Raw genomic sequence first — 11931 nt, 5'->3', positions numbered from 1 at the left:
ATGACATTTCAAGGAAAGTGCCTGTGATAGCATCACAATTAAGAGGAACAACAGAACGGAGCCATGGTTAAAATACCACTTGTGCTTTTCATCAGTGAAAACTAAAATTTGTTGCGTGTTGTTTTGTTAAGTGCAAAATTGCGGCCATTGAAAACCTCACTCCTTAAATGTCACAAGGTGAACTCTTAAATGCAAGGACACTCAAACAAATTGAAAATAACATTTTTTATTTGGACAATAAGCAGAGGTGAATTAACTTCAGCAGAACTATGTTGTCAATTTGTACTTAACCAGGCAGGAAGATTGTTTATGACGTGACAGATAAAATCAACTAATGTACAATTAGTTACCTACAATTGTATTTCTGTAATCAAACGTTCACAGTGGATTTTGTTGACTTCACTTTAAACTCCCCCTGTTTCAAGGAGATATTCAAAAACACCCTAATATTTTTGATTTTATCTTGAGAGTTTTAAATGAAAAAAATACATAAACATGAGGAGGAGAGAGAGAAAAAGTAAAAGACGGATGAGTAATAGACACAAATCAATAAAACACAGAACAGAACACAAAGTTACATAATGTAAATCTCTGGCACTATTATGTATAAAAGAAATTCACCACTCAGTCAACAGAGCGGAAACTTTTTCAGAGTTCAAAATGTCATTGCTGTGCTGCTGATCAGACCCCAGGCACAATTCGGCCCAAGACGAGGATAAAATGCCTCAGGTTTAACTGGCTGTTCATCATGTATCGAGTTGTAAAATCATTTATAGACGCAGACACACACTCCAGCTGTCCGATCACCAGTTTGGACCTAGGAACCGTTAAGATAGAAAGAGACAGAAGAGGACAGAGAAATTCAGGTCAAAGTCAGGAAGTTTGGTGACTGTGTAAAGATTAATCATGAACAATAAGAGGATTGGACCAGCGTGAATGGAAAAGTTCAGGTTTGGTTAGAAGCTGATAAGTGGGACGGCAGGGAAACCTGCTTAAAACGGTGAGGAGTCAGCAGGTCAAAAGGGAAAATTCCGCTGCCCAACAACCTCAGCATGAAGTTGCCAGGGGGAATTGCAGAAAAGCTACAACGCCGTTACACAATAAGGATAAACAGAGCTCAACACAGAGCAAATCCGACTAAATGTGTCACACTGAGGCTGAGCGGAGGAACTGAACTGTTGTTCGGAAAGAAAGACACCAACACAACATGGTAGGGGAAAATGTGGTTCTGATATTTATTGAGTTCAGACAGGGTGAGAGGTGGCATTGGTTTCAGAGTAGCGTGAGCTGGTATAACAGCTTTCATCTCTGCGGATGCAATGACTGGAGAAAACAGTGTGCTCACACCAATGGAGATTATTCTGAACGGGTTACTTCATACGGCATGTTAAACCCTGAGGACCAAATAATTATTCACGCAAGCTGCACAATATCCATTTCATGTGTTGCTGTGTTCCTCAGCGTGTAGCCTGAACAATCCTAACCAGATAAAGTCACAAGCTGCAGCCTGAGCGTTGCTGTTACGGTCACTAATCAAATTAAGTTTTATGTATGTAGCAGATTCAAATTAAGAATTAGCTTTAAGGGGTTTTATGAACTATACAAGAGCAACATGCAGTTTTTTTGTTGTTTTTTTTTTAGACCTTTGAATGTGATAAAGAAATCTTCACCCAAAAAACATTTTCCAGACATAATAAATAATTAATGAAGGAATTTTAAAAAAACAAACAAACAAACAACAACATTTGGTGACATGGGTGATTCCTTGTTATCCAAGTGGTCCGTTTAGAAAACCTCTTTTGAATAAAAGCTGTTTAAATGGTTAAAATTCAATGTAGATGGGGAGCGATAAAGAGAAAGAAAAGGGATCCTACTTGAAGAAATAAAACTAGAAAGACTAAACAACATCTGCTAATTCACATGCTGTCCTACTTGCAAAGGTGAGACAGCACACCTCTGCTGACCTACTACGGGAACTGCACTGAGCTACTGTGGCAAAAGTTTTTAGCTTTAAAGGGAAAGTCAAAACACAGCCTGTAAATGTGTAGCAGCCAAGATAAACAGACCACATTTTACACCAGATGATGCACACATCCTACAACACTGTGTGATGGTAATTACACATTTGTTACACAACAACTGAGCTGAAACTGTTTAGTCACTTGTGAGCACTTTCATGTCCTCACAAACAGCCGCATAATGAAATTTAAGTCATCGGAAATATTGAACCTTTATTTTATGAGTCATAAAAACCAAAGATTATCATCAACTATAAAGGAGGAGTTGCAGTTGTTTGTTTGGTTTTTTGTGAGTTATACAGACTGAAAAACCTAATGCAACTGCAATGGGACACAAGCCAGAGAGAGAAGAGGAAAGCTAAGAGTGTAGGACTGACAGTAGGGACTTTGAATGTTGACTCTGACAGGGACGATAGAGAGGTAGTGACATGATGTAGAGAAGGAAGGTGGACATACTGTGTGTCCAGGAGACCAGGTGGAAAGGTAGCAAGGCTAGAAGCTTAGGAGCAGGGTTCAACTTGTTCTACCATGGGTCAGATAGGAAGAGAAATGGAGTAGGAGTTATTCTGAAAGAGGAGTTTGTGAGGAATGTTCTAGAGGTGAAAAGAATATCAGACAGGTTGATGAGTCTGAAGCTGGAAGTTGAAGGGGTGATGTTAAATGTTGTTAGTGGTTATGAACCACAGGTAGGATGTGAGTTAGACGAGAAGGAGAAATTCTGGAGTGAGTTAGATGAAGTGATGCAGAGCATCTCCGGAGGTGAGAGAGTGGTGATTGGTGCAGATTTCAATGGACATGTAGGTGAAGGGAACAGAGGTGATGAGAATGTGATGGACAGATTTGGTCTTCAGGACAGGAACACAGAAGGACAGATGGTGGTAGACTTTGCAAAGAGGATGGTGACATAATCTGAAGGATTACTGTTGAAAGATCAGTGACTGCAAAGTATTGGTAGGGGAGATTGTAGCCAGACAACACAGGATGGTGGTTATAAAATGACACTTGTGGTGAGGACGATGAAGAGGACAAAGGCAGAGCAGAGGACGAAGTGGTGAAAGTTGAAGTGATGGAGGATGGAAGGAGAACTTTGAAGAGTTGATGAATGAGGAAAATGAAAGAGAAGAGTAGAAGAGGTGACTGGTGTGGAGCAGGAAGTAGCAAAGATTAGTAAGAGTGAAGTGAGGAGGACGTTGAAGAGGATGAAGAGTGGAAAGGCAGTTGGTCCTGATGACAAACCTGTGGAGGTCTGGAAGTGTCTAGGAGAGGTGGCAGTAGAGTTTCTGACTAGTTTGTTTAACAAGATCTTGGAGAGTGAGAGGATGCTAAATAGCTGATACACTGGTTTGCAGACGTGTTAAATTACCTGCATGGTTGTTTCGGTTGTTCTGTCGCCTCATTTGTCCACCCCGGTTACTACCGCGGTTGTTTCTGCGTTGGGGGCCAGTGTTCATTCTCGAGGGAACGTCTCTCCTCTGTCCCTAACAAAGGAGGGTTATAGCTTTGAGAATTACTTTGTCCGCCCCAGTACTTGGAATCTCTATCAAGAAAACTCAAACAGGTAAAAGTTCACAAGTCAAACTCCACTGTTGCACTTCAGGACTTCTCTCACCATGTTGCCTTCTCGTCTCCTGCCTTTCTCCTGGGGCCAATTGGAGAATCCTTCATCCTCCATCTGAGCCATCTCCTCTTTGTCACTGTACCCCATACCCAGCTCACTGACAGAAGATGAACAAGATAGAGAAAATCTGAGCGAAGAAACGCTGAGATAGTCACCTCGATGCCACTCAAGTTCATTTTCATGTCATTTTAATTGCTGCAGCCAAATGTAGTTTTATTCTGCCAGGGTGGTGTTAGCAGCACGTCAGCTGAGTTACTGTTTGGTGGCAATAATCTCAGTGAGTTGAACTGCACTCAAGCGTGGCCTCACCTGAGTGGGAGTGGGGAGTGAGCGGATAAACTGTTCCCTGGTATTGTAACTTTCACCCCCTCAAGTCTTTCCTGCCGCCTCCTCTCAAGGTCGTGTCTCAGGTCCCCTGGGTCTCGCACCGGATGCTGATTCAAACCCTGTCATCACATCAATAATTAGACTGATATTTCATCATTACTCCACTCACAGTACCTGTGGGTTCAATCAGATGCAACACTGACATTTCCTAACCTAAAATAGGCACCTGCATGATGTAAAGAATCTTTAAAAGGGGTTTCTTTCCCTCCTTTCCTCCTGCAATGTCCCCCCCATTAGGATTTTTAAACTGCTTATTAGCACTTTTGCACAGCTGTATATAAACCTTGTTTTGTGAAGTTTAAAAAACGTGTTTTGAACGCTACAATTTCTCTGTACATTTTGGTGGATTTAGGAGACTGAGGATGTTTAAATTTATTTACCTGCATGGGCATGATTCTGGAGAACAGGGGTACGTCATCATCAAGAAAGGAGTTCATATTTAAGCTGAACCCTCTGCAGAGAAAAAAAATTAAAGGCTGGTATTATTATTAATGGTAAAAATAATAAGGCAAAAAGGTCTTGTTTTACCATGCTATCATATTTCTAACTATTTGATGAGGATTATGATTCAAGGATGTTTTTTATTGCACTTCATGTGGCCAATTTGCCAAAATAATTAAGAAGTATTTCATTTCATATTAAATAGGTGTCATGCTACTGCTAGTGTGAGCAACAAACATTATTCCCATATGCCACTTTCAGACATACCTGTTTGAGGTAAACCTCTCGTCCAACATTAGCACATCCAACTCTTCTTCAGAGCAGCTGCCTTTTTGAGGAGCTGAAAAACGCTCATTGAGGGTGACACCATCATCTCTGAAATACTGCTCTGTAAATACATACATTAGGAATAAGTTTTTGTTTTTTAAATTGGGTTGTTTACATGGCTGAAATTAAGTCAGTAGTTAACACAAGGTCAAGTGGCTTTCATGCTGAATTCTCCTACCAAACTTCATCAGCTAATACCCTGTGTACATCAGGGCTTTTATGTGTTAAAAAAAGAAGGTTGCTGACTAAGGGCTAAATGAGACAATAGACGTTGTTGGGAACATTAAATGTTATGTCGGACACAGAGATCACGATCACAAGCTACATCAGGTCATGAAAATTCAACAAAGGCTTTGGTAGAAATGGTAGGTAAACTAAAACTTACAAATAATAACAAATTACAAGATGTGGTTTGGATACAATCTGCTAATTTACAAAGTTTATGAACACAACTCACACACACACCTAATTTAATCATACAGCGAAATAATGTAAGCAGATTGGCACTGGATGACAAGTTATGAACACAGGGGAGCTTGAGCATTTTATGACTCTTGCTATGTTCACACACAGCAAAAGTCATTTAAAAAAAAAAAAGTACCTGACTATACCTAAATACGTACATAGATACGCGTCTATGCCGTACTGACCTTTGACCTGATGCACCAGAGTAATGATTTCCTGGGCAAAAGTGCCAGTGTGCATGGCAGTTTCTCGGTACGTCCCAGAGTGCTCCAACATGGGCAGGAAGTCCAGACGCTGACGACCCACATTGACCAGGTCTAAAGACAACTGCCTGTCCGAGGAGTAACACAGCGAGCTGACAAGGAAGAGGAGGAGAGTCAACACCGGTAGCCAAGAAGCAAAACTAACTGCCCTTAACATCTGACCTTCATTGAATAAGGCAGTATTGTCTAGAAAAATATTTGTCTAGCAAATTTCGTGACTGTAAAAAAAATACAAAAACAAAAAGAGAAATTAGCTCGCAGTTCTTCATGTTGAATTATATTACTTTAGAGAGTACTGATTTGCAGTATTCACCAGGGAGTTGCTTGTTCTATTCTAGCTTTTTTTAAACAAAAATAAAATAAATAAAAAAAACAAAATAATAAAATATTCTGCCCTTGCTAAATCTGAGTAAAAAGAAAAATATTACCTTACCAAATACTTACCTTTTACGGGATGCTCAACTGGTAGGTCTACAATAACTACACTCGACGTGTTGACTCAAAGGGTGAAACCCACCGTACCTCCAGGAAGTTGTGAGCGCAACAAATAATTTCCCCGACCCCCCATGAATTCCCACGCGACCTTGCAATTTAAAACAGCCTACATATATAGCAACACGCATTGGAATTACTTTAAGTACAAAGAGCTGTAAACTCTAGACCCCCCCCCCCCCCCAACTTCCTGGAGGGAAGGCTTATAAGTACACAAATACATACCTCTACCAATTAATATTTTTATGGATTAGAAAAGAAATAAAAAAATATGAAAGTGAAAGCCGTTGGAGATTAAGACCTCTCACTTTTTATTATACAGGTGAGTTTGAGGCTGGGTGAAAGTTCACACTGTTTTTCTTGTGAGATCCATTCGATCTTCACTTTGGCTTCTTCTTCTTCTTGTTTTCAGATACTGTATAGAGATGGACTCCAGTCATGTTTTATGAATCCTGTGGAAAACTGTATTTCCGTTGACAGACTGCCTTGTCCAGCCTTTGGTCAAACTTACCCCATCGTTTACCCAGGATTGATTGATCCTCCTTTAGATTCTGAAGCCATTTAGGGTTGTTTTTTTTTGCAGAAGTTTGCACATCTTTGTTCACCAATTTCCCACAATTTCCAGCACTCATGTGCTCGTTGCTCGGAGTTCTGTTTTTCCAGCACTGATAAAAGGTTGCATCTTCTCCTCCATCAACACTGATGTTTTACCTTCCTGGCTTGGCCATGGCTTCATGGGATTTCTTCTTCAAACAGTGCAAATGTTGTGCTCCATTTTAAAGCACATTGTGGCTTCAGCAGAACTGACGATATTTATTGCCACATGTTTCATGTCACTTTCTTCTTGCAGCAGAAGTTTCCTTGTAACAGCATTGCACTTCAATTTTTCATTGTAATTACACGTCCAATGTTTATGTTCGTTGCTTATGTTTATGTTTCTGTTGTGAAACTAGGACAACACCGTATGCTTGTGGTTGGAAACATCTTGCAGTAGTTGCTCAAATGAGGACAGGCACCAATTCTACCCATTTTACCACACAGGTTAAGAAATCATGTTGGTTAGCATGTCCTTCCTCTTTGGCCCATAGCCTTCAAATGTGCGCAGGCCCGTTTTTGATTACAGAAGTCAAAAATGGCATGCAGACCAATGGCTTCCTCTTCCCTACTTGTCACGCATCTTCATTTCCCCCTTCATCTTTTCGTCACAGAACACTTTGACATTAATTTACCACAGATTCTCATCTCCTGTCTCGGAACATTTAATGCTTTGTCCTGAGGCCCGTGTTGCTTAAAAGTTGAAGCTCGCATTTCTGAGCGTTCAGGTTTAACCCAATCCTAACCCAGTCTCTCTCAGCAATGATGGACATCCCTTCCGAAATAACAGCAGGCCGCCTTCTCCACCAGGTCAACTGGGTAGGATTAATCTTCTGTAACCAACTTAAAGGACAGTGAAGAATGTCTTCAAATTAGGAGCAAAAGTGAATATTGGGAGAACCAGACGTAATGTGCCACATGGTTTGTAGAATGATCACCTGCATACACAATCCATTGTAGTTATTGGGATCGTGAATTTGCACCCCAACAAGATCCTGCTTACTGAGTGATGACGCATTTTACAATTTCTTTGAATATCAACAGCTCTTCTTGATGTTTTATGTCTTCAAAAATCAGAAATACAGTGCATAATTACTGTCTTGGTTCATCTCTGCAGAACATTCCCCTTCAAATAGTGAGATTTCATGGTTTTACTGGCCTGCTGAGTCAGCATGCATTAGGAGAAACATTATGTCTCTGTCTCCTGGTCATTCGATCTTGCCAAAATATCCTTGTGTACTGTTGAAGCAGCCTCCGGCTCAACATGCAGAGGAGGAAAACATCCGACACATTATGGTTCCCTTTTGCCAAACATCTTTCTTCAAGCTGTCCAGAGTTGTTCTTGATAACTGCACCACTGTGTCGAGTTTTTCACATTAGAAAATGTGGATTCAGTCATCGGCAGGTTCTGTATTATTATTCCTTTGTGCCAATTATCTTCTTTCATGTGTAGAATCAGATGCAAGTAAAACTGCAAATCATGTCGGTTGAGGTGATTCCAGCTTGTGTACGACAGCGACACACTACCAGTTTCCCAAAACACTTCCGAGGCTCTCCTCCAGGAATGCATACATCTACTGGAGACCCATTTCTTCAGCAAGGGGTTTTCTTGAGTGTTTCATTTGGTAAGAAGTATGTTTCTTTGTAAAGTTATGTCACTCCAAAGATTTTTGAGTGGAGACCATTTCACTTGAAAATGTGTTGCCACCTGAGCAAGGTTCTGTGAATGGATCCAACTTGGACGATGAGATGAGACAGTGCATATAATTTGGTAGAGGCTTGTACCAGCGATGCCTTGCATTATAGACACTGGAAAACATTTCATGTAAATGGCCAGAACCTGGCAGCGTTTGGATCAGCTTCAACCAATCCAGCTGACGAAAACATGTCTTCTCCATTCCCCATGGTGCTTTGTTCCTCTTATTTTCTTCATGAGCATAGACTAAGAAAGTGTGAACTTTCACCCATCACCCCTATTAATCTGATTTAAAATAAAAATACTCTACCTGTTTTGGCTTACAGGTCGGTTCATGTCCACTTTGATGGTGAGCGTTTCCTCTGCTACCACAGTCATGTTATTTGTTTTCTGATTGTTCCATCCATGTTCCCTCTGACGGGGCATTTTAGGGTCCAAGTCCTTCCTTGGTGGGTATCGGTCCAGACTTCCAGGCCTGTCAAGTTTCCACTGTTTGTGATTTTCAGACCACTTAGGCTGTTCAATGGGATCCTCGTAACAATCTTCCTTGAAGGGTCGACACCCTGTTCTTTGCTCTTCACAAGGAAGATCTTGGTATCCCCGAGAGGCTTGCTGTAGGTATGGTTGATTCCTTGGTGGTCCAGTCCTTCCACTCTGTCTGAGATCCAACCTCCCCCGTGCAGAGTTAGGACCATTCCTGTCCTTGAGGTTTGTGGGACCATCTTCATTACCATATTTCGTGAGGCTTGGTTTAACTTGTTGTATAGGGCTCCTTCTAGCTTCAGGATAGTTTGCCTGTCTTAAATTATGTTGAAAATGGTATCCCATTGTGTCCTCTCGATCACCCAACCTGCTGTCTGAGGTCCTAAAATGTTCTTCTTTGGAGGCCAATGGGCGGGGACTCCGTTGATGATCAAAGTCAGGGTCAAGACCTCTGCGGTCTTCAAACTGTTCCCACCATGGCAACTCTCTGCTGTCTGTGATGCCATGACCATGTTCGATAACAAGTGGTCCCAAGTTCCGCGCACTCATGTGGGGGAGGCTCCCCTGACGGTCCCCTCCAAACCTATCTCTGGGTGTGTCCAACGAGTAATGCTTGACCCCAAAGTTCTCCTCATCCCTGTACCTGTGATGGCATAAGAGGAGGTAACATGGTTCAACAATGACACATGGATCCATTGTATCCTCACATCTCGTTTTAACAGTGCACTTGAATTTAGCTATGGATTTTTCTCATATCAAATTTCAGATTTACCTATCAACTCTGTAGCATGAAATCTTTAAAATAGTTTTGGCAGTAATGCCACTAATGCTGTTTGCGTTACCATCGAAGGGTCCCACACTTGAAATGCAGAACTTTTACAATATCAGCAGAGGATCTTGCAAAGAAACATTTTTACCATGCAATATTTGTTAGAATACTGTTCTGCATCATGGAAAAAGGGCATGATGACAGAGTGAGCCTGAGACTTTGCTCTATGGAAAATACGAAAGATGAGAATCCCCTGCATTCTCCATTTTCTTATTTTCCTGTAATAGTGCTGCAAGCATTTTCCTTAAAATTTACCCAAGGTGACTGGTGTCATCCATTTCTCTTCTTTGCCTTTTTAAGGGAGGGTTCTTCTCCTGATGTGGTTCTTCCCTACGTCTGTCTCTGTTGATACCTTGTGAATTCCTCCTTCCTCCTCTTTCCCTACCTGTTCCCCCTCTTTTGTCATCTGACCTTGCACGGGGACTGAGATCTCTGAACCTCCCTCGATCTCTGTCCTGCTCCTCTCTTCTCCAGCTCATCCCCGCCTCTCTCTGTTGATAGTCTGAGTGAGAGTGTGATGTTGGCAGTGATCTTTCCCTTGCCAACCTTGGAGGTGATTGGGGCGACCTCCCCCTGTTTTCAAAACGCTTTAAGCGTTCTCTAAAACCTCCTCGGCATCCTTCTCCTCCTCCTACATCACGCAATGGCGAAAGCCTCCGGTCGTCACAGCCCAGCACATCAAAATGGTGCGACAGCCTCCTTTGGTAAAATTCCTCCTGTTCTGGAGGATGTCGATCCCTAAGCCTATAGTCATCAAGGAAAGGAGGGGATCTTCTCTGGCCTTTTGGATACACGTCTTCCCTGAAGTAGTCCCAGTGCTCTTCAGAAACATCTCTGGTGCGGTTGCTCCTGTCCAATGGATTCCCATCCAGTTCAGAAAGGACTCTGTAAGGATCAAAGTCTGGTTCCTCCCAAGGGAACCTCCTGAAATGATAAACAGAAGGGAAAAAAATTAAGAAAAACTCACTACTTGTAATCACTTGAATCGTGTGAAATATTAAATTAGCATTTACACTGTGAATGAAAATTATCAAGCTGACAAAAATATGAGTATAAAAATAAATGTAATGAGTTATACCTGTAATGTGGAGATCGCGACCGTGGTCTTGACATTTTCTCAACCTGTAGGAAAAAAATCGTAAGTTTAATTACGAGTAAACCACAATGTGCCGCAAAACATTTAATAAATTAATCAAAGTATCTTAACAAGGATAGTTATTATTTTCATAGTATATGATAAAAATGTTTTTCCCCAATTGTCTAGTTCATGTGAAGAGGGTCGGGGGGATATTAACATGAACCCTCAAAATTACACATAAAAGTTTGTTTCTCATAAAAGCATTTTAATGTATCAATCTATCAGGGAAGAGTCTGGAATCGTCAAACAAAGAACAATTGCTGCAGAATAATACGACATTGCTGTAATTTTCAGAAAAATATTAAGTTGTGTGTGTGTCTTTAAACAGTTACATCATAAAATTAAAAAAAGGATTTAGACAGCACTGGTTTGGCTTTGTGGACTTCCATGAATTCAGCACAACAGTAACATCCATCCATCCAGTAACATCCATAAAAAGTGTATACATATTTATATGTGTGCGTATAAAACTTTAATGTTACTGACAGCAAACCGGATTATATTAGCTTAGCACTTTTGAAAAGGAACTCAAGGCTTTTAATACTTTTACAGGGTCTAACAGGAAAATGAATTCAGAAAACGTCAGCGACCTCCAACTGTCTTCATATCCCATCAAAGTGAGATGACAAGCTAAGCTAAGCTAACTCCAGTTTAGATTCCTCTCTAGCTAAGCTTTGCACGTTTTAAATGATTGTTTCCCTGAACACTTGGGGCGCGTCAAGAGCTCCTAACACAGCCCATGCTGGGCTTTCCGTTACAATCCCAAAGCCTCTGCGGAGCTAAAGCAAGCGGTTTTTCCGTATGCTAACTCTTCTCTTGCTAAAAGCTAATGAGCAGCTAACGTTACGCAGTTGTCTGTGGTTGGCTTACCTCTGTTGACGATACACGCCAGGCGGCCGCGGCTAAGCTTAGCTAAAACGAACACATGCACAGCGAAATACGGCAATACACCAGTTAATAATGTTTAAATATAACCCTATTTATGAGCAGGCGTCACGTGAAGCGAGCTGCATGTGCCGAGCCTTCCACCAAGGTTCGGAAAATGGCTGAGTTCGCGTACGGAAAGCGCCACTATAAACAAGCCACGCGCTTATGATGCGGTCTTTTCAAAATAAAGCTACTGGTTGTACAAATCCACAGTAAAAAAACAAAAACAAAAATAAGGCGATAAAAATAATAA

The 11931-nt window shown here is 41.2% G+C and overlaps 1 protein-coding gene across 5 annotated transcripts; it reads right to left on the bottom strand.

Moving 5' to 3' along the window:
- Positions 1 to 210: 210 nt before the first annotated feature.
- zgc:112982 (uncharacterized protein LOC503771 homolog) lies at positions 211 to 11826 on the bottom strand. Of its 5 annotated transcripts, none has more exons than XM_067486640.1 (12): positions 11622 to 11826; positions 10692 to 10735; positions 9869 to 10537; positions 8612 to 9427; positions 5442 to 5611; positions 4732 to 4852; positions 4404 to 4476; positions 3946 to 4082; positions 3628 to 3733; positions 3382 to 3490; positions 2475 to 2541; positions 211 to 817 (listed from the first exon to the last, which is right to left on the bottom strand). In XM_067486640.1, the coding sequence occupies exons 2-11, from the start codon at positions 10724 to 10726 to the stop codon at positions 2519 to 2521; spliced, it is 2259 nt and encodes a 752-aa protein (XP_067342741.1). In that variant the 5' UTR covers positions 10727 to 10735; positions 11622 to 11826; the 3' UTR covers positions 211 to 817; positions 2475 to 2518. The 5 variants fall into 5 exon arrangements, with proteins under 5 accessions (XP_067342741.1, XP_067342738.1, XP_067342739.1 ...); XM_067486637.1 differs by having other exon boundaries at positions 3382 to 3496; positions 11622 to 11825; XM_067486638.1 differs by having other exon boundaries at positions 3382 to 3496; positions 11727 to 11751.
- Positions 11827 to 11931: the final 105 nt, after the last annotated feature.

Source organism: Channa argus, chromosome 19 (assembly GCF_033026475.1).
Source record: "Channa argus isolate prfri chromosome 19, Channa argus male v1.0, whole genome shotgun sequence".
Classification (NCBI taxonomy): domain Eukaryota; kingdom Metazoa; phylum Chordata; class Actinopteri; order Anabantiformes; family Channidae; genus Channa; species Channa argus.
Note: the sequence above shows the minus strand (reverse complement) of the source record. Positions and strands in the feature narration are given on the sequence as shown.